This window comes from Tinamus guttatus, unplaced genomic scaffold (assembly GCF_059628265.1).
Source record: "Tinamus guttatus ecotype Peru unplaced genomic scaffold, ASM5962826v1 Tinamus_guttatus_pri_ptg000459l, whole genome shotgun sequence".
Classification (NCBI taxonomy): Eukaryota; Metazoa; Chordata; class Aves; order Tinamiformes; family Tinamidae; genus Tinamus; species Tinamus guttatus.
Window position 1 is genome coordinate 4,621,469 of NW_028288993.1, and position 24,467 is coordinate 4,645,935.

At 41.7% G+C, this 24,467-nt stretch overlaps 1 protein-coding gene across 1 annotated transcript in view; it reads left to right on the plus strand.

Moving 5' to 3' along the window:
• The window catches only part of CABIN1 (calcineurin binding protein 1), a 96,575-nt gene extending 72,535 nt beyond the window's left edge, over window positions 1-24,040 (plus strand). The window contains exons 33-36 of the mRNA XM_088532373.1: window positions 10,031-10,325; window positions 20,094-20,258; window positions 21,990-22,216; window positions 22,696-24,040. Of these exons, the coding sequence (XP_088388499.1) occupies window positions 10,031-10,325; window positions 20,094-20,258; window positions 21,990-22,216; window positions 22,696-22,839 (831 nt within the window). The 3' untranslated portion in view covers window positions 22,840-24,040. The remainder of the gene's footprint in view (window positions 1-10,030; window positions 10,326-20,093; window positions 20,259-21,989; window positions 22,217-22,695) is intronic.
• The last annotated feature ends 427 nt before the right edge of the window (window positions 24,041-24,467 follow it).

The following is a 24,467-nucleotide window of genomic DNA, read 5'->3' on the forward strand; positions in this document are numbered from 1 at the left end:
TCAAATGATGTCATATATAAAGCTGCTACAGCCCAGAGGAGAAGTGCTTTGTTATTAGATAGTTTGAATAGGCTTACTGTGCCTGCAGTTCTTCAGTTACTTATCCTGAGGAATTGACAGATTAAAAAAAAACAACCACAGAAGCCGTCCTGACATATGTTTTTTCTGTGCCGGCTGTTGTATTTTACAGTTCCAGTAGCCAGGCAGTATATGGTTTCTTTATGAAGGTTTTCACTTGTTACTAAATTTAGGGATGTTATTTGAATTACCATTTTTCAACTTTCTTCCAGACCAGTTAAAAACGTTTCTAACCTAAATTTAACAACTCTGTTCAAATCATTTTATATGCCTCTTCAGGCACAAGCAGGAAACAATACAAAGTGGTCTGTTGTACTTTTGCGGTGAGATCTAATCTTTTTAGTAGTTTGGCAGTATTATGTCACCTCCATTTTATTTTCAGAAGGTCTCTCTGAGCGTCATGACCAATGCTGGGTCAAGATGCATTAGGCCTCTGCTGTGTTGGTTAAATACACTGGGAAGTACCTTAGAGAGGCTGGCTCCACTCTTTGAACAAGGCAGGAAGAGATGGCGGTGTAAAATCTTGCCATGCTGAGTGTCTGTGCTCCTGAAGAACTGTTGAAATGGAAGTGTTCTCTACTGAAACATGAAACCACATCAGAAAAAAAAAGGAAAATAAGGTAGAGGTACTGTTAGGAAATCTTGCTCAGGGTGGTGACGTCCCCCATTCATGAGAGAGGATGGAAAATTCCATTTCAAAAAAGGGGTCTTTTGTAAAGGTAGTTGCCATTTATAGTTCAGGTTTTGCTTAGGTCTTTACAAGATGTTTAGTGGTGTCTCCTGTGTCTAGTTCTGGGCTCCCTAGGACAAGAGGGATGTGGAGCTTCTGGAGAGAGTCCAGCGCAGGGCTACAAGGATGATCAGGGGCCAGGAACATCTGCCCTATGAGGAGAGGCTGAGGGAGCTGGGCCTGTTCAGCCTGGAGAAGAGAAGGCTGGAAGGGGACCTGAGCAGTGTCTAGAAGTACCTCAAGGGAGGCAGTGAGGAGGATGGAGGAAAGTGTCTCTTTTCAATTATGGACAGCAATGGGACAAGAGGAAACAGCTGCAAACTGAAGCACTAAAAGTTCCACAGGAACTTAAGGAAAAATTTCTTGACAGTGAGGGTGACAGAGCACTGGAACGGGCTGCCCAGAGAGGTTGTGGAGTCTCCTTCTGTGGAGATCTTCAAACCCGCTTGGACGCAGTCCTGTGCCACGTGCTCTAGGTGACCCTGCGTGTGCAGGGGTTGGACTAGGTGACCTCGAGAGGTCCCTTCCAACCTTAACGATTCTGTGATTCTGTGAATTGTACCTTTAACAAAAAGGTCCACCTGTGTGTGCTTCCTACAGACTTGCATGAAATGCTGCAGCATTGGAGTACCGTGAAGACCCTTTTCAGTTAAACAACATAGACTATCCGTCAAGTCAACTTATTTAGGTCCAGCTCTTCTTTCTGCCAGGAGTAACTGAGGATACTTTTCTGTAGCAAATGCCTTTTGCTTTACTAAACCCTGGGGTTTTGATACTGAATGCAGAAGTAAGATGGAGACCTGAAAAGTTTATTCAGACAAGTTTGCAAAAGCAGTTAGGAGTAGACTGCAATATAAATTAGTCCATTTATGCTACCATGTAGTTGGAGTGATTTTTAAATTTTAAGAATGTTTTTTGCTGTATTCATATTAGGTCAGTATAGTAACTATTAGTATAGTATTTACTGTAAAACTGTATCAACAGTTTTAGAAGTGTAAGAAAAATCTGAGCTTGAAGTACTTGATTAAACTTGTACTAAAATGTAAGGAAAGAATAAGTATGGTGATTTATCTGCCTTTTTTAATAAAAAAACAAATGGCCTTTGGGAACAGAGTAGCATTAAAAGGATAGAATCACAGTAATGGGTACAAAATTGTCTTCACTGTCAACTGCTGGGACATTTCTTTCAGTATTCTGCAATAACAATTACTTTTGAAAAAGTATCTCATTACAAAATAAGATTTTCTTCATCAACTTCACTACTCCTTGCCTTAGGCCCTAAAGAATGGCCATGATTTTCTTAAGATGGGATGACGTGGTGATTTGCAATTGCATCCTTGAATAGGATGTTGCAAGTTGTATTCCACATTTTTGTTTTACCTTACATATTGTAGAGACTTTCAACAACTGCTGAAATAGCTGCATCTTGCAGTTGCAAAAGTTTTGTAGATTGCTAATGTGTGGCCAGAATTTCATGTTTTTAATCTAGACAGTGTGGTTTTGTCCACTTGCTAGAATATGTTTCTTTTTGTCTCAGCTGTTGGGATGGTAAGTAAGAGTTGTAATAAGTTCTGGTTGTACTTGTGAGTGGTGGTGGTGACAGTAACTATATATCATCAGTTTAGCACTGCTAGTTCTTACAAAATATTTCTAGTTGCTGTTTGCAGTTCTGTTACCCTCTGGTCATTTAGTGATCATCTTTTCTCAGTATTTATTTTACTCTTTGCTCTGATCAGTTTGAGTTCAGCATTACAAAGCATGCATGTACAAAAACACAAATTTTTCTAAGAGAGTAAGAATAAAATTTGTCATTTCTAAATTAACTATAAATGTGGAGAAAAAAACTAAAAATGTAAGCTTCTTCAAAAAACTCTAGGTTTTTTGCGGTTTCTCTCTATGGCTCCTGATTTCCCTCAGAATGCAAGGAATTCTTCAAAAACTAAATTCTGAGAATAACTCTTTCCACTGCTTGACCCAGATATTTTTAAAGGAAAAAAAAAAAAAAAAGGAAAAATTGGAGCAAGGTGGAGAAATATCTCTGCATCTGTTTTTAAAATATTTCACATCTTTCAGCTTTTCTTCTATCTGGAAATAATAAGTAAGCCCTGATTCCTGATTGTTGTTAAAATCATAGATGAAGAGGATTTTTTGAAATACTGACTGATCTTACGTAGTCAGCAGAAAGTTGTAGTACGCCGTGTGGTGCTGACAGGATTCAGTGCCTCAACTGGTTGTCCATAAATCTGCTTCCAGTAGAACTGGTAGTGGAACCGGTCACACACAGAGATTTGCAGAGATCCTATTTTTGCAGTATGCTATTTCTCTGGGTTAAAATACGTATTTTTAGTCTTGCCAACTACTACTTTAAGGCAGAGTTAATGATGCCTGGAAACTGAATAGCAGAGAGGCCTTGTTGAAGGAGAATGAGAAATTAGGAAGCAGACTAGTTTGATCCTGACAAAGTATTGAGCTTACCAGCGTAGGGGATCTGCTAGTAGAAAAGTAGTTGTAAGTCTTCTAGATAATTAGGGAATTTCGAAACAAGCCTTTCCATTTACTGCCTAAAGCTGGTCATGTTGAATTCTTCATTTGTAGTGCGTTTAAGGATGTACCTACATGGGAATGCTAATGCAAGGCAAGCTGGGATGAAGCTTCGCCGTGCACAGATCACTCCACTAGTGGGAGTGAAGATACTTAGGTTTAAGAATATGTCTGTCATCTTGGTTTCTTTATTTGAAAGTAGAATAAGCATTTTTATTGTTGTGAAATTAATAGCGTATGCCTTAATGCTAAAATTACAGTTTTCCTCAGTGTTGCAGCTGTTGTGACATGTAGTCTAAAGAGGACAGGTGAAATCTCCATGATCATATGTTAGGGTATGCTGCGCATCAGCAGTTCTGAGAAGTGCATTTCCGTAAATGAGATAGCTCAAAACTTTGTGGTCATCCACATTGCGCATAAGGCTAGATTTAACATCTCTAAAAATACAAGAGCGTTCAGAGGCAAAGTTCCCAAAGACCGTTAAGTCTCTGTAGTCTCGTGTTGTGACCCTGAGACCGTGGAACTGTATGGAGAAAGTTGTAGCCAGGGGTAGTGTTGGAGCAGCTGACTATTTTATTGGCTGCCCACAATATAGTATATCATCTAAATGTCATGAGAAGGACTGTTTCAACAGTGCTGGGTTATTTAAGACACAGTGCCGCCTCAGCCAAAAAATCCTTGCTCTGGGACCAGCTCCATCCCTGAAGAGCGAGCGAGAGAAAAGACCATTTCAGCCACCCTTCCCCACGGCATCTGCCAGGCCACCAGCCCTGCCTGCACGAGCCAGGCTCACGGTGGGAGTTTCTCTCACCTCTTCCAAGGTAACAAATCCACGACCCCCTTCTCCTGCGCCGGACGCTCTTGCTGCTTTCCCTTTTTAAACCTGCAGTCAAAACTTTTCAGTAACGTTCAATGCCGGATCCAATTAAGCGTGATGCGTGGTGGAGAAGCTGCCACTCGAATCAAAACAAGTAAATCCAGTGCTGCCAGCCGGCGCCCTGTGCTGCAAGGATTCTGCCACAGATAAAAGCAGTATCTGCTGAAGAGAGGCCGTGTTTCGTGGCCGCTCTCGCAACCCTTCCCTGTGGTCCAGCTTCGTTCCAGAATAGATAACCGAGCTTGGCTTGTTCTTTCGCCAGTGTTCAACTTTTCCAAATGCTGGACGTAGGTAATCTTAGAGTGAAGAGTTTGAGGCAAATGCAGGTGGTAGGATTGCTATATAAAAGCCCAGCCTAGACCTGCACGGCAGCCCACGAGCAGTGTGCTCAGACTGACGAGCATCAGTGTGCTGGTGCCGCAGCCTCCGAGTGAGGCTTTGCCGAGAGTGACATTTTATTTGGAGCAGGAAAAAAACTGTCTTGCGTGCGGCTCGAGGGCGCTTCCCTCCCGCCCGGCTGCGCAAGGCAGGCAGCACTGCTGTTGCAGAGGGTGAGTGACTTGTGGCAGCTGCCTTGAATGTTACAGAGGATTTTCTTCTCAAAAATCTCACTTTACAATAAAAATTGCTGTTCTGCTCAAGAAAGCGGTAGAAGCTTTCCATAAAAGCGCATTGCTGTAGGTAGGAGGAGATAAGTAAAATATTAAATAATTAGAAAATAATAATCTCTACTGCTACCTCATCTGCTTTTCCCCCCCCCTTTGTTCCACCCACATGCTGCTAATTTTCAGCTTTTCTTCCTGCACATCAAGGCGTCAGAGAACACGCGCAGAGAAAGTTGTTTTTCATGAGTCGCCTGTGCACTCTCTTAATGCAGCAAAGATGACAAGGCAGAGGGCGAAGGAGCAGTTGGGGACAGAGGGGACGGAAGGACGAGCTCCTTTATGGCCTCGCTCCTGGCAAGGGGTGCCTGGTTTGTGCTGCGCCGCGCTTGCCCGTTGCCATGGCACCCCGCTCGCGCGCTCCCGGAGGTGTAGTCTTGATATAATTAACAGCCCCACTCCTCCTGTCTGCTGCAGAAAGCAGTCATTAAATGAACATGAGGGAAAGAAAAGTCGCTTTTTATCTCGTAGTTGTTCTGTTGGTGTTTTTCACCCGCCTGTCTTATCTCCCTCGCCGTGGTACTGCTACCCTCTGCGCACGAGAGCGTCGCGGGAAGACGGGGCGGCTGCCTGCGCCACGCGGGACGTGGGGGCTTCCGATGCACTGGTTTAAACAGAGGATTTTGTTAGGCTGGAGTGCAGCTCAGCTAGAGGTTCATAAAGGTTAGGTATTTTCTAGATATAAAATCGTGGTCTTCAGGAAAGAGCAGGTTCGTGAGGATGTGGTTTATGGATTTTGCTGCTGGTTCTAGTGGACCTTGAAGAGGGCTTCCTGTAGAGACTTATTTCAAATATTGCTACAGAGACTGAGAAAGAAAATAGGAATGGTTTAATTAAAAAAAAATGGTTAATTGAATGCGTGGCTTAATTAAAACCCACAATATTGAAGAGAACTTGGAGTGGTAATAGAGTAGAATATGGCTGGCCATCATTGAGGCAGGATGTGACAGGATGTGCTCTGCCTGCAGCCCGTGTGCAAGGACGTCCTTTTCTGTTAAGGAAGATTCTGACTTGCCTCCCATCAGGGTACCAAATTCAGATGTAAGATTAATTAAAAAAAAAAATGCAACAGTTACATTGCCAGGCTCTTTCATTAGGAAACTTGCCTTGGGAAGACTCTCGCTTTCCATTTTATGGAACATCTGATGGTTACTTTTTCCTGCACCACCGCCTGCAGTGAGCCCTCTCATAAGGCGTATCAGTCAGGCTCCTCTAGGGTTTCTTTGTTTTTCAAAATGTTTCAAAAACATTTGAAAACAATAAAAAAGACAGAAGGAAAGTCTCGGTTTAGTTATCTGGCTTATGACTTTGCCGATAGCGTCTATAGAGTAAAAAATTCTTATCTTTTGTCTTAACGCTCAATTTCTTTTTGCTGTTGTTGTCTCTTTACTGAAGAGAGATTTTTCTCAATAATCTCTCTAAGAAATTTCTTGCATTTTCATTACTTCTCTATGAAGGCTATCGTGGTTCCTACTTTCTAGCATTTTCTTTTTTGCATTAGTTTTTAATATGAGAAGGGTTTGTCTATAGTACCTGTGAAGCCGAGTGGTCTCTCTGTGAGGAGGAGTATGCTGAAATAGGGAATAGTATGCTGAAGGTTCAAGCATGTAAGGAAAGTGCTTTGGACCCCTATATATGTATTAATCAGAAATGCCACAACCTACACATTATGCATGCTAATTCATTTAAATTTTGGCCTTATGCAAACTCCATAGCCCACTTTTTCTAGGTAACTTAAAGAATAAAAATTGAGATATTGGGCATTTATGAAAGTAATGGGCTGTTTTTCTCAGCTTCTGTTTTGCATGTCATTTGGCTATCAGTTTCTCTTGAATGTTTATTCCCTACGCTCTGGAAGTATAGTAGCTTGGAGAAAAATTAGTACTGTCTAAGCCCCTCTTCAGTAGCTCATGTTGCTTTTAGAAGTCTGGAAGAAAGTCCATCTTTACCGAATGAAGATGTCATTTCAACCAAAAAATATGAGAATGACATATAAATGATTTTTCATCCTGTTTTAGTTGTACACACTTGTTCTGTGAGTGACATCGCTATCAAATATGGAAGAGAGTCCTTTATTCTCAGTGGCTCAAGCCATTTTGCAGTAAAGCTACTGTATTTCAAAGGCAGTGGTGATAATTGAGAAGTTTTACACAGTGAGGTGGTTTGGATGAGGGGGAAGGCGGATTTTCGGAGTTTTGACTCATTGCCACAACAAAGTAAAAATTTAAAAAAATCTCCTCATGGGAAACCACATAAAACACTGGTGAAGGATTGTCACTGCTTCTCAGTTTCTGGGGAAAATAATCAAGCAGTTATAGTGCCTTACTGCTGATACAGCAGTAGAAACGGATGATCATAAAGTGGTTCTGCCCAATCCATGACTTTCTCTAATGAGTTTTTCTGAGTTTATTTCTCAAATGGGGTGTTAAGAGAGTTTGGGGTTTTCCTGGAAGCAGTACCTGAATGATGCTAAAAATGTGGCCCTTTTATGGCTTGAGGAGCATTACAGTAATGAAATTGCTCTAACCTGGGCTTAGAGAGTAGCATCGCTGCCGATCCAGAGGTGCTGGAATCGTTGCTTTTGCATTAAGAACCAAATTGCTCTGCAGAAGGAATGTGTGTTTCACACTGACGGTCATATTAGACTAATGCCAGAATTGCAGCATCATCCTCTCTGACACGCTGGGTGCTGGGATGGGGTGATCCTATAGCAAGTTCATGTGTGACACCGAGTTGGAGGGCATGGTCAATATGTTGGAGAGCAGGGCTATCGCTTGAAGGAACAAGAATAAGCTGGAGGATTGGATTGACAGGAACCACCTGACATGAAGCAAATGGAAATTTGAAGTCCTACACCAGGGAGAGAATGACCTCTGTGCAACAGGACTAGGAGAGCAGTTCTGCCAAAAAGAAGCTAGGGGTCGTGGTGGGCAAACATTTGAATGTGGGTCAATACTGTGCCCATATGGCCCTGACGTCTGATAGAGCTTCATCCTGGAGAAGAGAGAGGAGAGAACAGCTCCACGGGAGGGCAGGGGGCCTGGATTGCTGTCCTCAGAAGAGAAGAGGGGACTGGACTGTCTCTGAGCTGCAGGGAAAAGCGGAGAGGCACTGGTTACAAGTTGCAGAAAGAGAAATTTGGGCAGGATAAAAGGAAAGAAAGTTCCCTGTGGAGACGGTAAAGCACGGGAATGGGGCCCAGAGAGACTGTGGAATCTCCATCCGTGGAGCTGCTTGGAAAGGGGCTGGACGTGTGCCCTGAGTAACCTGATCTAGCTCTGAAGCTCTGCTTGGAGCATGGAAGCTGGACTAGAGACCTCCAGAGATCCTTTCCAGCAGGAATTGCTCCGTGATGCTCTGGTTCCCTCCGTGTGTCCTCCCACTAATCACTAATTTTTCTGTTCTGAATCACATACCCTCCTTCCCAGCCTTGCCGATTTGCTTTCCAGCCATCCTCCTTCTGTCTCTGGTGCACTTTTATGGATGTGCAGTTTGATGATTTATTTTAACAAAGAGTAACTAACTAATAGTACCTGATGTATTTCTGCTGGGGAAAAAAAAAAAAAACATGGTTACAAGCACAGAAATTTCAAGTTCTGCGTAATGTATTATGTGAGTTAATGAAGTGCATGGGTGTGAAAAGTTTTCCCTCTAAATCGCAGCTGAAAACATTTCCTCTGGTGATCTCATTTCTGCCTTAAAGCTTTCTTCTGCAGCTAATTTCCCTCAGGCTTGGGATCTCGTTTGGAAGTTTTGAGACCTCTAGTTTTGGAACTGATACTTTAAACGTCAGAAATTTGCTGTTTTCAGATGCAGAAGAGACATTATTTGATCCAATGTGGCATTTATTATCCATATGGCTGCTTTGTTTTATTTTTTGCATGCACACAAGACCTTGCAGATTTTAATCATATACTTTTTGTATTTGAGATTGATTAATGAAATACAGGAACTTCAAAATTCCATTGCACTAATTATAATGAGAAAAATGTCCTTGTATGCTTTCCACCTCTGAATTTTAAATGTGGAATTTCTCCAGCTGCAATTTATTCCATTCTCTCAGTGAAGTTCAGCTGATTCTTCTGAGATTGTAATAAATTTTTAGTCATCTAGGACATTAGGGCTCATTTGGATTTTGGGTTTGACAGCAGAACTTGTTTCTGTTGCAAACACTCGCACTGTATCACCGTGGTTGAAATGACTTTGTGTTAGAGGGAGGAGATACAATTAAGCCATTAAGATTCCATCCAACCAGCTATTTTACAATACAATACAAAACTCTTCCTTAATGAAGACTGTAGGGAGTATGAGTGAATGCATCCTATGGCCTTACAAGTAAAAATACTCTTATCTGATTGCTGATCAAAATTAGAGAGAAGATACTTGTTTTAAGTACGCTTTTGTACCCTCCTTCAGTGCATTTATATCCCTCTTCCACCTTCTGGCTATACAACTAATAGCACTGCATTAAATTCTTAGTTCTGGCTTTGGAGAATAGTGTGGCTTTTGGAACTACTGCTCCTTCACCAGAGGCAACAAATCCACCAGAACGTTGCTCCAAGTGGGACATCAGTGTTACTCCAGTCTGTGGTTTTTGGGAGCTAATGACTTGGGGATTAGGATGGTCTTTTATTTTGCAAGGAAATATTTTTGTCTTTTTTTTGCCATTTTTTCTCTTCTCACATCATCCTGTTAAATTATTAAAAAATATATTTTTTTCAATTTCTACTAAAGATACAGTTGAGTTTTCAGTTAGGCTGAGAGTTTGCCAGTGAATTTTTAAATTAAAGAAATTTATTTAGGTTCATAGGAGTTTGCCATTCATGTGTAATAACAAAGTTCAGGAATAAATTATTTTATGAGGGATTTGCTAAATAAAGCAGTAGAAATGTGAGTATGAAGAAGTACATAACTGCTAGATTGCTGAATATACTTGTAAGGAACAGGAAAAGAATTTTAATCTATAAGGGAGTGAGAGTTTTTATATATAAATAATAATGATTAATTTTATATTCACCTTGGAGAAATTGTTTTCCCTCTATAGAAAGTTGTACTGCCTGCCGTTCTTGTTGAAGCAAGTAATACATGCAGAATCACTGATGTATATTTTCTCACTGTGTCCTTTTGTCCTCGTTTATATAGTCCACAGGAGAAACCCCCACAACCCCAAAGCATACAAAGGAAAATAGAGAGAACTTCTTTCCAGTAACACCAGCCACACTGCATCCTACGCCAGTGAATCCAGACACTGTGACTCCTGAAAATCTCCTGAGACTGAATGACCTGCATTCCAAACCCAAACCAGCCTCTTCCTCTTCATCCTCCTCCTCTTCAGCATCTTCTTCAGTGCCTCCATCCCAAGAGTCGCACAGGGACACTGAGCATCTCCGGAGTCAAAATGCAGAGGCTGCTCCCAGCATGTGTGATGTGGCACGGGGTAAGTCGTGGAGACGCTTGGCCCGCTTGCCAGGGCCGCGCGGTGAGTCAGTGCCCGAGTTCCAGTTCTGTCCCATTTTGTGATCATTAGAACACATTCAAAATGCGGCACTAAGGCAGGTTGGGTCTGGCTCTGAGACGGCCACATATGTATAATTAATGCGTATTTTAATTAATAGGATAGATAATGAAATTCTAGTGAACAGTGTTTATGTAACTTAATGTAAAATCATGGGATAGCAATACAAAGTTAAAGTGATTTTAAATAGTGGTTCCAATTTCAAACTTAACTTGGGCACTCAGAAGAGATGGTTGTGCTTGTTTGTGGGACACGGCACATATTAAGATGCCATAGCTCCTGCTGGAGCCTGTGCTTTTTTGCAACCTTAGCAGGAACAATGTCTGACAAAGCTCCTGCTACTGCCTGTCCTCACCCCATCTGCTCAAAAACTCGAGGAGATTTCAAGGCTTATTCTATCCCTACTACATGGTTGTTGGAAATATATAGTTGACGCAGTCTCAGTTAGCTCCAGCCACCGTCTGAAATAAGGTCATGCTGCCCTCCTGTTAATTACTCTAAGAAATTTTGGTAATATTTTAAATTAGTCCTCTCCCATTCAGATAATTAAGATTCTAGTTTTACAGTACTGATATTTCATATAATTTACAATTTACCTTGTAAGTAAAATGATCAGTGTCTCAATCATAAGAAAGCATAATCCTTTTTCAAATATGACTTAGTGCTTTCTTTATAAAGAAAGGGATCGTAAAACTGCTTATAAAATGCACAGACAATTCATAGGAGCCCAGATAAGCTGAGTGGACCACATATGTACAGGTATTGTGAAAAATGACCGTTGAAGGTACAGTGGAAATAGTGTCCAGTTCCAGACTGGAAGACTTATTAATAATGAATGATATTAATAATGAACAGACAGTGATCTAGATCACATAGTTTGTTCAATATCAGTATTTTTTGTTAGTATTCTCATATTGTGACTTTCTAAAGTTTTACCAATATGCTGTGGTACACAATTTCCTTAAGTCATCAGTCTAGGCATCTAAATGCACTGGATTTCCTGAATGCATCATCAACATAGAGCAAAATAGGGAGAAGTCATCATCAACATAGAGCAAAATAGGGAGAAGTCAGTTTTCCCAATGGATTAACCTCTGAGTGCAGGATGAAATTGAAATTTAAGATGTGGAATTAGCAGTTGCATAACTGCCTCATTTTCCCAGCTCAAATCCTTGGAGGAATTGTCTTGAGAGGAAAGGAAAGGAGAGAGCAGAGTGATGATAAAGAAGGAAAGGCTGGGTCAACGTGTAAACCACCTTGGTAGTTGTCCTTATGGAGCTGAAGAACAGAGTCGCCCTGTGTCGTAAGATGTCTTAGCAGGCTTGTTCAATGCGAGTAATCTGGTCTTTGCAACACAAGGGAAAAGATGAATCCTGTAGTTTATAAAGTTACTCTGCACTTAGTAAGCAGAAAGATAGGACTGTCAATGCAGGTAAGAGCTTCTGCAACTTCCCAGGCCACCTTACTGTGGTTGCATCACTTATATCAATCTTTTGACTTTAGGCAGGTTGTGAAGTTTCATATTTTCATTCTTCTTGCTTGCTTTCTGCATAACATCTCAGTTGAGGGAGGCAGGAGGGTTTCCTGCCAATTTTATTCCTCTGAAACTGTCTGAAGATCAAGAGGCTGTGTGCAGAGCTCTCATTCCAGTGCTCAGGGCATGTGTTGTATCTGACTTTCTGGCTCTTGGACCTACCTGACAGGTCTTTTCTGAGAGACACCGATATTCCTGTTTTTTTTTTCTTTTTTTTTTTTTTTTCCTTTCTAAAATTCTCCTGTCTTTGCACCTCCTTTTAGAAGAGCTCCTTTTAATTCTGTTTTACCCCTTTTTCATCTGCCTTCAATTAGCGCTGTGTTTCTGCTAAAACTCCTCCCATCGTATTTTCTGAGTAATGTTTTCATCTTTTCTCTCTTTTTAATTGTCATTTTCTAACCTCCTCCTGTAGCTACTTGCTCACATGAGAGCATTCCATGTCAGAGAGGACCAGCTGCTGCTATTTCCTGTGGCTTCACTCAGCAAAAGGAATGGTTTTCCAAGCAGTGCTGGTGCTGTCCCTCTCACTTCTTACATAAATGTTGTAGTGAGATTGGGGATATAGCGTACGACGACTGAAATGGAATGCAGCATGATGAAGTCCATCAACAAAGTGATTATAGTGATAATTTCAGCATAAGAGCCTTCTACATTTAGGCATAAATCCTGGAACTGTTAGCAGTCTTTAGCTCGGGCTAGAATTTGCTCTGGGGAAACTAAAATAGGACAATTAAAGTAAGCCCTCTACAGTGTGTCCCACTGTTCCAAGATTGTACTGTTCTAAAATACTGGAAAAGTCTTGAGAGATTTTCTTTTTCGCTGTCCTTATCCTCGGGATAATTCTTATAAGGACTAAATGGGAAAGCATTCATTCATTAATGAGTTTTTAACAGCAAGAGAGGGTTTTTATATTTGAAATTATTTTAAATATTAAGTTTTGCTTAAAACTAGTATTTTGCCAGAGTGGAATATAAAAGCATAACACTTTTTTTCCCCTCTTTCCCCACTACTTACCAGTAAAAAACCCAGACTCTTATCGAGGGATGAAGTAGTGAAATAAGTGTCCTAACTTAGAAATTATTACCACTTATTCCTTACTTCTGTCTAAGGAAGACAGTAGTTTCCTTCCATAGTGTGCAGGGATGCTGCAACATGTAATCTGTGAAATGTCCGCCTGTAATTTCAAATGTTTGTTACCTAGATGCAACAGGACAAGTCGAGGTGTGAATGTATTTCAGTAGGTGACCTGTTAAACTTTTACACTCTCAGAAGTGCAAGAAATAAATGTTAGGGAGGAAGTTTGCGTGCAAAGGTAAGTGGTAGAATCATAATTGTGAGCAATGGAATTAACTTGTCCAAGTGCGTGGGCAGCAATAGTTTCCCTAAAAGACAGATGTTCAAAACAGAGAAGGTTTTGAAATAGGTGTTGAGGATTCGTTAGTGATGTATTAACACAGCATTTAGCTGGGCTTCAGATTCGTACCAGTATTTTTACGTTTTCCTGAGGTGTGAGGGGCAGCTTCTCCCCGAAGGCTGCAGCGTAGCTTATTGCACCGAGCGCTGCCCGGTCTGAGGCTGCAGCCGAGGCCCTGCGGGCTGAGCCGCGGAGGAAGCGCTGCGAAGCGGTGGCCAGCTCCACGTTTACTCTCTCCTCCTGCAGCATTGGCCTCCTGTGATGGCATCAGTGTTTTCACTTGTCTGATCCTTGCTTTTCTTGAAGCCTTTTACTTTTCGCAGTGGCTGCGTTCTGAAAACAGCTTCATGGCTGGATTTCAGCAAGGGGTTTCCTCCTTGTGAGGGACTTCTCAAATCCCTCTTGCCTTGTGCTCAGACAGTACCAGCCAGTCACATCTTTTCCTGCTCCCCTGGGAGTATGCCTGATTCAGTTTGCTAGAGCAAGACACGCACCGCCCCAGAATTTTCAGTACACTTAATGGCCATTTCTGACCTTCCCCATTCAGGTTGTTTGTGTTTTATGTGTTCGGTGCAATACTGCACAAAATCCTTTGACATTGAAGCATTCGTTGGTTTTGTGCATCCATGATAAATCAATAAGAGTAAGTAGGACAGTGACACAGCTCTGAAACTGCAGCCAGTGATGTGATAAGTGTGTTGGCCAGGCAGGGTTGTGGTCCATAAGCCTTGCAAGCCTGGCCCACCCTTAGGTTCCCCTGGAAATCCCAGGGCATCCCTGGTCTTCGGCATATCCTGCACACAGGGAACACCTCTTCTGGGGACCACAAGACTTTATAAAAGAGAGTGGTAGTGACTATATTGTTACAACATATTTTGGTTGTACTAGTCTTAGATTAATGACAGCAGAATAAAATACATGAAGGAAGGCTAGACAGAGATCTAACTGAAAGCCTTCAGGTATTACATTATTTACAAAGTTTTCAGAGAAATCTCTTAAAAGAAATCTCTTAAAAGAAAACAACAAAACCCATGCTGTTCCAACAGCTGCTTTTTGTTAATTTGTCTTGTGCTTAATTGGCGCTCAGGTCAAAGGAGAACGAAACCCTGTCTGAGAAGGAAGGGTCCTGCAGTTTTCACCAGGTAACTAGTGCATAACATTTGCAAGCAGTAGACCACAAACAATTATTAATATTAAACACAAATATCAGTTATCTGTATCTTTAAAATGCCATTTGAAAGTTTGTGTAGTTGAATACCAGACTTGATTTTTTGGTCTAAGCCCAGAGATTTATTTTTTCTTTTTAATGAGAATTTAACAAAAAAAGGAGAGAGAGAGAAAAAATTGGTATGGAAGTATGGCAGCTTTAGGACTTTTTGTTAGCTACATGTGTGTCAATGTGTAAGGACCCTTGTGCTGTCTGCGTCTGTTCTGGGAACCGTGATGGTGCAGGAAAGGTTGACAGGTGCTGCTCAAATGACCCCGGGTGGCTGCTACAGGGAGCTAGCTGGGGAAAGAGCAGGGGCCAGGCTCTGTTTCAAGGAAACCCTTCTAATGCAGCCACCTGTTTTTAATTTTAATAGCGTTGATGTGTCGTTCAGCTGACCCCGCCGTCAGGAGGTGGTTTGGGGTATGTCTGGTACAACTGTGCGCACGCTCTACAGGGCTCTAGGGAGAAATGCCCTGTCATTGCAGTGCAAACTTCTGTTCACCAGACTTGTTTGAATTTCTCTTGTTGTAGCAGGCCCTGGAACTTGTGTTCTGCAGCCTTCGGCCTCCAAAATTCTTCCGATGCTGAATTTTTCGCATGGGACTTTGTGTGTCAGCATTGAACTAGTATCTTGAATGTGGCATTCCTAGTCAAATACTTGTTCATACTGCTGTAGCTTCTTGGCAAGAGAGTTAGAATGACTCCAGAGAAAGAAAACGTGTAAGGAAAGGGTGCCGTGTATCCCTGCTGCATTCCATAATGAACCGAACAGCCTTGCTGCCTCCTGCAGCACAGTGTTCCTCATGCCAGGGGCCAGCTGAGGACTGATGCTCTCACTGCTTCGGTAGACTGGCATCCTTAACTGACCCCCATTCAGCCTGTGCTCCAGGACAGTCTTTCCACTGACCAGGCAGCAGAGTGGAGGAGGAAACTCTGAGCTCCTTCAAGCTCAAGCTTTCCATACTTAGACTTTCCAGCAGCTCTATGGGAGAAATGCTGTATTAATTCACAGCACGCTGGAGACCAAGGCAAGTAGAATACAGAACATTTTAATCACTAGCTTTTCATTAGCTATGTGGTAAGATACTTATTCCATTTCGGTGGAGAGCAAAGGGTCAGACCCATTTCCATCACCATTAGAAAAAAAGGAAATAATGACACCTATCTCGTATGGTGAATTAGTACTGGTCAGTTTGGCGCTCAATTGCGGGTGCTCTGAGTAGCCATTAAAATACAAAGTAAACCAGTTGTTATAGGGACTGGTAAAATAAATGTTTCCTAGTGTCTGCAGGTGTGAAGAATTTGATCTTTGCTCTGTTTTGAAGTGTTTTGAAGGCAAAGTGGAACCGTTTTTTTAATCTGCTGTAATACATTTTCAGGCATTTTCTTTGCTGGGGAAGGTATTTTGCAGAGGGATGAAGGCAAGAGAGACAAGTGCTTTACTGAAGCACTTGAAGCTGTTGTCTGTTCACTTCTGCAAGCCTGCACCTCTGAAGTCACAGCAGCATCATGTTCTGGATGCCAGAGCTCCTTCCTTTTGCCTATAATGAAACCATATTTGGTGCAATGAACTCTAAGTTGTCTATATACTTTAATCTATTTGTGCTTTAATACTTCAAACTGCCTCAGGAATTGGAAAACCCTTTTTTCCAGATGCCAGACACGTTCTCTAGACTTGTCTTTCCGTTGTCATGTAATAGCTTTAGTGCAGGACAAAAGAATTTTTCAAAATTCCAGCTAAAATGTTTTATAACAGTGTGACGTTAATGCTTCCTCCTCCCTGGCAGTGCAAGGAAAACAAGTGACAAAGTGCACAGTGCGCAGGGAGCCAAGCAGCTCGTCACCACGTCTGTCCTGCTGCTTTTCAACTTTTTTTTTGACATTTGCAAGTACATATTTTTAAGGGCGTTATTTTTTTACTGCATCCACATTGGGCAGACGAAGTAAATCGCCCCGAACCAGGGCTGCGGTTGCATAATGTGCGTGTTTACAGGGTGCACCTAGCATGGCTATAGTGCATGCGGTGCCTAACGGGAGCGAGGGAGAGGGAATATTAACTGTGATGAAGTCACGAACCCCGGCGCCCGCTATAGGCATCTGCAAACACTGGTTGCCCTGGCAACAAGTGGAAAGAGGTTGGAGAGGGAAGCTGGAGTAGGTTGTTGCGTTGAATTGTTTTCAGCCTGTTTCTTCCTCGCTAAAGCTGGGGGATGTTGAAAGGTATGACGCGCCTCTCTGTGTGTCCTGTGTGCTGTGTGCGGAGCGAGTTGCTGGGAAGGGGAAGGCTGGGCGAAAATTTCATAGAATTCAGCTCGATGGCACCTGAACTTTTCAAATATGAGCAAATTTGTGCTTTTACTGCATGCTTAGTTCTTGTTGCGTTGTGCTCTGAGAGTGCTGGATGGCTCTGCAGAGCGCAGAGCCTGTCCCATCTGCAGCCTGGAGACATCTGCCTATAGCATCTTTCGTCTTCAGAAGCTGATTTAATTTTAAGCTGGATTCGTAGAGCTAATGTTTGAAAAGCTGCCAGAGCAGTGCAAGTACCGTGTATTAGCAATCGGTTTGTTAACTGAGATTAAATTGGAGCTTCTGAAGCCCGTCGGAAGGTGCTGTGCTTGTTTGCTTGTGCTCTGGCACTTGGGCAGAATATTGTGGCTCCTGAGTTAGTGGAGTCTTTACCTCCCTGGGGAAAGTTTTTATTAGAAAATCTGGGACATTGTGTTCGAGGCTATAACAGCATCTTCCACAGGACAAATATCAAAATACTCTTTTCAGAAATCTGCTTCAGAAAGTGAGAAATTCAGACCTGTGTTTCCTCTTGATTATCCTTCTGTCTTTTGCCCTTTCTGACTAAAAGGGAAAAAGATGGGATACTAGTGCACAACATTAACCATTAGTACAAATTATGAGATATATACACCTGAAACAATTTGTATTATTTTCAAGAATTAAAAAAACAAACAAAAAAATCACTGACTTAATTTTTAACTTGCAAGTGACTATTACAAAAAGCCCAAATTGCACAGTCATAGAAGAACGAATTGGGTGACCCACTCGTTCAGTCACTGTGTGTTTAACACTTCTGACAGCCAGGCACGGACTAGCAGGCAGAGGTACTTGATTGTCATGTACTGAAAGATCCAGCCTAATATAATATTAACAAGTGTTGTTCCCAAAAGTGTAGGAATAGAAATGCACACTTAGCATGCCAAATCTATGCCCCTTCATTCCGTTCGCTTTCACATGGAAACCAGCTGACACACAATTTTATTGAAATTCAGTCTAATTTTATTACACTATGAAACTAGATCTGCAGAGCTAATAACAACAAACAGAGCGGGGACAGAGGCTGGGCCACGTGCGAGCGCCCGGCCTGCTGCTGGGAGGGTGTTGATGGCTCTCAGCCTTGTTTTGGCCAGGAACCGACAGCTTCTGTCCGTGTGGGTCTGTGTGGCTGAATTGACAAATAAACCCAGCAAATCAGCTTAAGCAATGATATGTCTTATAATTAAGTAAAGGTAATAATCAGCATAAGAGGTAGAGCTTTGCCCTTGGACACTAATACAAATCTGAGCTCTTATTCTGAATGGTGAACTGGTAAGTCCCTAATACAATTTAGCAGTTACATACAATCTGTTCTCAGCTAACAGTGTAGTTAAGCCTGTAGGATTTACAGTTCATTTATAGCTGCTATCATATCTATGGAAATTAATTTGGGTCTTGTATTTTCAGTTAATAAGTGAATAATTTAGTGCTTACCAAGATGTTTAAGCCTGGGAGTCTGAAGTGTTAAAGCATGTTAGATGAGTGTTGACTTCCCAGCTGTCTGCCAGGATGATCTTCTGAAATCATCGTTTTCGTGTTGCTTTTTTCAGATGCTGGTGTGATGTTTTTTTCTGTCTTCTGATCCAAAGCACGGCCTGTGGCCATGCGGTTGTGGAGGTGCTCTGGGTTGAGCCTGCAGCTTGTTGTTGCTGCAGCACACATGTGAACCCGGCGTCCTGCATGTGGCTCGTGCAAAGGGCAGGCAGCAACAAATTATGATTTTCCTAGTGCAGGTTCCTGTAGTTTTAAGTTTTTCCTCTGTGTTGTTTTCAAGTTGACTTGATCTATTTCTACAACATGTATACAAATTCAGCCCTTAGTGTCATACTTCCAGTGCTGAGTTGTGAAGTCCATGGAGAAATGTGCAGGCAAGGGCTGAGATGGGAATTATGGTTGTCTCTGTTGGACCTTCCCTTTTTGTGCTTGATACTTGCATCCAGGCAGACCAGAGGCTTCTGTGATTTGTGTGTGACATTTCCTTTTCTGCAGCTAGCTGGAGAATCCTTTCCAAGCAAATGCATGTACTGCCTATCAGCCACCAGTTTAGATACTGGCAATTTTTCTTTGCCTATGAAAATCAGTGGCTGAAAGAACTTACAAGAACTTTCCTTGGCCAGGACATCATTATCATTGTAAGTTCTCAGTGGTGGAGATTCAGAAATGTTTTTCAGCTCTTCAGAAGGGGAAAAAAAGAGTATTTTTCCACTGAAAAAAATAGAAAAATAATTCCCTTTTAACAAGTTATGCTCTCAAAATCCTAAACTAATTTACAACAGGGACATATGAGGAATTGTAATTTAAATTGTGGATTTGCAATGCATTAGCTCATCTGTGATAGTTGCCTGTGCACACCTTACCCTGTATAAATACAAGGCATTTCAAATCAGCATAGACAGTCTTTTGATTTTGAAGAATATCTTCATTTAATCAGAAAATAGGAGCTTGTCCATGGCCTTGAAAGGCTATTTCTGTGTGCCCTTCCCAGAAGGGGTTGTCATTGGTAGCTCACAGTAGTTCAGTGAAAATTACTTCTTCTATGTACAATATGCAACCCAGTGTGAAGAAAACTGGTTTAATATTACATTCATTTAAAAGCAAATACAGATGAGATACATTTAAGAGATTGGGTACAGATTGGGTTCTGAGTTAGGAATATTCCAGATCTTGGCACGGTAGAAGATTTTTGGATATATAATACATTTGTAGAAGTGCAGGGGGCATAAGAGTGAAAAATGGTAATTCAGTATAACTTTTCATTAGTTATGTCAAGGCAGATCTGCCCCTGTTACTGGATGTTCACGGTAATTAATCTTACCTACCAGTAAGCTGCTTTTCAGAAGAGTATGTGCCTGTGGTTGCAGATCGGTGAGATGTCTGGATCACAGCTGGCTCCTTATTAACGGTGAGGGCTTTTGCTTCGCCTGGATGATGGGTGTTTCAATCCCCAGGTCTCCACAGGGTAATGGTCAGTTGGACGTATTTGTTTCTTGTAGTCGTACGAGGATAATAAAATGTCCTGCACCTGAATTCTTTGTTCTGCTTTTAAAATACCACTTTTTTTTTCTCCAAGAGTTCGAATTAATGACACCAAAATGGTGCTTTTAAATGAAAAAAAAATCTTCTGCTTGGTTAGACAACAAAAGGACTGAGGCTTAGGAAGGGGATCAGGATGCCTCTTAATCTGTGAATTTTGTTTTGTTAATAAAGAGGAAGAAGAGCTTGAAGTGCCTTTGGAGGGCCTTGGATTTCAGCAGCAAGAGTCACGACTTTGCCAGCAAATGAAAATGGCTACGGTTGCCCCCTGCCCAGAACCCGTGTGCTGGCAAGTGGAATCAGTGACCAGCACAAGCTCAGGATATGTTTCTACTCAAGGTAGGGCTGTTTTTATACTGTTTACAATTCTGGAAATTAGCGATTAAATGAGTATCAATATGTAGAGACTTTGATAGTTGTGATGCATATTCCTCAGCTTCTCTGCCTGCCTTTCAGTCAAGTATTTCAGAGTTCACAGGCATTCCTGGCAGCATCCCATCTTCCTGGAGAAGTGCCTTGTCCCTTAATGGTTGTTCTTTTTGATGTGTGAGTCATACTAAATACCACATCATTCAAACCAAATACAAGACTAGCCAATACCTGACACTCATGCTGTGCTTCTTTTAATCAATATTGGAATAGTTAGCAGAAGGAAACAATTTTTTGCAATACTCATACTAAGTCAGGGTAACATAAATACCCAGCTTTACAGCAGTTAATGTTTTCTGTCCCTCCTCCGCCTCCTAGCCTAAAAAAGTAGAGATGATATTTTAAAGGGGGAGGAGGGTGGTTGGCCAAAAAAAAAGTATATGTAGTATTTATGGAGGACATTCTTTAGATACTTGTTTTTGTATCTTTTTTTTTTTCTCCTTTTTTCTGTGAGCAGCAGATTGACCTGTATCTGATTACTGCAACATTTCTGGCACTCTGCTCTGAAATAATTGGTTGTGTTTGGCGATGGGTCACAGAGCTTGATGGAAATCCATGCCACAGTTGGAGTGGCAGTTTTTACATTCTTATATCCTGCTGAAAATGTACTATTCAGTATTACATCCTTCAATAGCTGGTGCTGCCACTTTGTTTTTTGTTTTTTTTTCAGGATAGAATCAGGAAGCTGGCAAAAAAAAAGATAGCTCTGACTGTACATGAAGCAGAATTATTAATCAGTCCCATTGTGCTTATCATTAAGTGTATGTATTATTTTGGAATATGAGAGTGTCTTAGGAAGGGCCAGGTACCTCTCTGTTGTTTGCTGAAGAACCGAAGGAGACGAGCCCTGTCTGAGTGAGTTTGCATTGTAAAGGCTGCAAGCTGAGGTCCCTGAGGAATATGCAGAAATGATGTGACAGTGCTAAACAGTGTGGCAGAGAGGGGCATGAGCACAACAGGGATCATCTTTTTTGGACATCACACCAAAGGAGGTTTTTTATGGCAATATTTGAAGAGAATAATGAAGTAGTTTTTGGGGGTGTTGCCATATATATTTCTTAACCTGGGAGGACAACTGTTTCCTTTAGCAGAAAGCACAAAGGTCTTCCTTGAAAAATGCACCAAGTGGATGGTGGAGCTTGACAATGTGAATGTGTAGTATATAGGAGCTGACATCTCAACAACAGTAGGAAAAGGAGATGATACTGTAGAGGAGGAAGTTTAAAATAGCCTCCTAAGGAAAAAAATAAGCATCTCTATTTGTTGCATTACAATGTGGCAAACACTAGAGAATGCAAAAACAAGATGACGAGATCTAAAACAGCAAGCGAATGTTTGTAGTAGCCTCCTAACTAGATGTAAATGGATCAAGGCTACACTGTCGTCTGTCCTGCTTGGCGCACACAGGCTAAGTTTCTGTTACACAGTAAGATTTTTAAAAATTGCTACTGCTTTCCAGTTGTCACTGTGGAATCTTGAGGCACTTTCTTCTTCTATTTCTGAGCCTTAATTAAAGTAAGGCTTGAAAAAAAGCCAGCCAACCATATGCCTAACAATCTACTTTTTCCTCTCCTTTGACATTTGAAATCATAGATAGCCTCCTAAAGTTTTTTTTTTTTTTTCTTACTATTTTCTCTTTAGCCTCCAGTTCCAAGCCTGAGCTCAGCTCCAGCTCACAGACCTTGGGAAGTCAGCAGAGCAAGACAGATGGCACCCGTGTAAAAACTCGCGTTCTGCCCAACATGCCAAAGCTTTTCATACCTTCATCTATCACCAAATTTCCACCTGAGATCACTGTCACTCCACCCACTCCCACCCTCCTTTCTCCAAAGGGCAGCATTTCAGAAGAGACCAAGCAAAAATTAAAGGTAATAAAAGGGAAGCACTAACTTTTAGATGCTTGTTTTTATCTTAATTCTCCCTAAATAAAAACCCTTTGTGCAGGAGCAATAGTTCCTGTCCCCAGTTCTGGGGCTTGCTTAAGTAACGGAATGAGATGCTAGCTGTTGTAAGGAGGAGCCAGTTTTTAAGGACTAGTGAAATACTGGCCATTGGTGAAATCACAGCTATCCTAGCCCCTTGTCTGTGGGAATTAAGAGTTACAAAAATGGGTGAGGGAAGTATTGCAGACACTGCAGTTCTATGTTAGTGGAAGCTAGTAGAATTTTAATGTGGGGTAGCCTACAGGTAAATGCTATATTGTTTCACATTAGGATGCCATATGTTTATAGAAATAAGAGGGCTTATGAATGTGAAGCAATAGCAGCCAGTTGGCTTTTGTCCCTGTGATCATGGGTTTGTCCTGACCATTTAGCAATATATTCTCTCTCTCTCTTTTTGGGATCAGTCTGCTATTTTGTCTGCTCAGTCTGCAGCGAATGTAAAGAAGGAGAGCCTTTGTCAGCCAGCTTTGGAAATCTTAGAGACTTCAAGCCAGGAGTCCTCACTGGAAAGTGATACTGATGAAGATGATGACTACATGGACATATGAATGAATTATGGCCATCACCAACACCAACCATATAACCATCCTTCTTGTTGCCAACATCTCTGACAGGCATCTTCGTTGGCATCATTCTCCATTTAATCTACATCATTGTGTTCCTCACGTCCATTACCTTTGTTACCACCACTACTGCTTGTATTGCCTTCACAATCTTCGCCATTCTCCCCATCGTGGTGCTTGACAGAAGGAATGATTGTTTACCGGGCAGTTAATTCACTTGGACTGTGTCACCCTTAACTTCAGCAAACACAAGAATGTTTTGAGCTGCAACTCGCATCTCTACTGTTCCTGCTTCAAAACAGAGCCTTGGGAGCCTGTCCAGTGGCTCTTTTCTACAGCATTTTTCTACCTTTTAGTTGTCTTTCATTTCCCCACTGGCTTAAGTTTTCCTCTCACAGCCTAGTCTCTGTCTAGCCATGCCATGATTAGGCCAGCAGCTTCATTTAGGGTGAATGGTGCAGCAGTTTGCTGAAGTGGTAGATTTTTCAGCCGCATCAGGGAAGTCAGTGGCTTTAGTTAGTTCAGGGCAAGAAGGATGAGCTGAAAGCCTGTCAGCTCTGCGGCACAGCTGGACGCAGGCAGAGAGGGTGGCCTCCCATTTGTGCTCATTTCACTCCTGTGTATGAGGTCCAGCAAACATTATCTACCTGAATGTTGGCTTAAAGAACTGAACTTTCCAGAATTGTCTTACAGTCCTTTCTCTTATAATGCCTTGGACAAGCATTTTGATTTGGGGACTAGATGATATTTTTATGGTGGTATTGAAAAAAACCTTAAGATTTCAATACCATTTCAGTAATGTCTGTTTTTTACAGAATGACACGAAAAGATTTTTTTTTAAACTATCTGCAGAGGGACTGCTCAAAGTTATTTATATGAGAAAATAATAGTAACAAATCATTTTTTTCTACTGAACGTTAACTTTGTAAAATAATGCAAACCATGCAAAAAAAATCCATGTCACGCTATATATATATATATAAACAAATATGCGTGCACACACACATGCATACGCACACACACATGTGTATATATATGTGTATATATATATGATAAAATGCATACAGCTTGCCATGTTGGATTTCTTTGTGTTTGCGGGGATGGTGGGGAGGGATGGTTTTCTGTGAAATGCAGAGCTTTGTATAAACCTTTGGGGGTTTTTTTCTAATAAAGTTGAAATGTACTTCCTGTTGTCTCTGGTGGTTTGAGAGGTCAAGATGCTATGGTTCTGGAAAGGGTACTGCTGCTCTTCCCTACATTTTTGGACAAGGGCAGAAAATATCAGCCTTTCCTCAGGGCTGCCAGGACTCTTGGGATGGCTTCGGTCTTCGGTGACCCAGAGCCTGGCACACACGGTCCTGGTTCAATATCCCCAGTGAGCTACAAACAGGCTCTGAATAAAAAGCAGCAGCATCGGACTTTGTCTTGCAAGTTTATTCTTGTCCTCCATGTTGTTCATTTTGAACAAACCATAATTTGCCAGTGAGTGAACGCATCTGTGGTGGGTGTATTAGGAGCTGTTCGTGTATCTTGTTTGCTTACTCCGGGCTATGGGTGAGCAGCAGGCAAATGGCACCTGGAGAAGATTGGGTAAGCAAGCAGTGAAGGTAAAT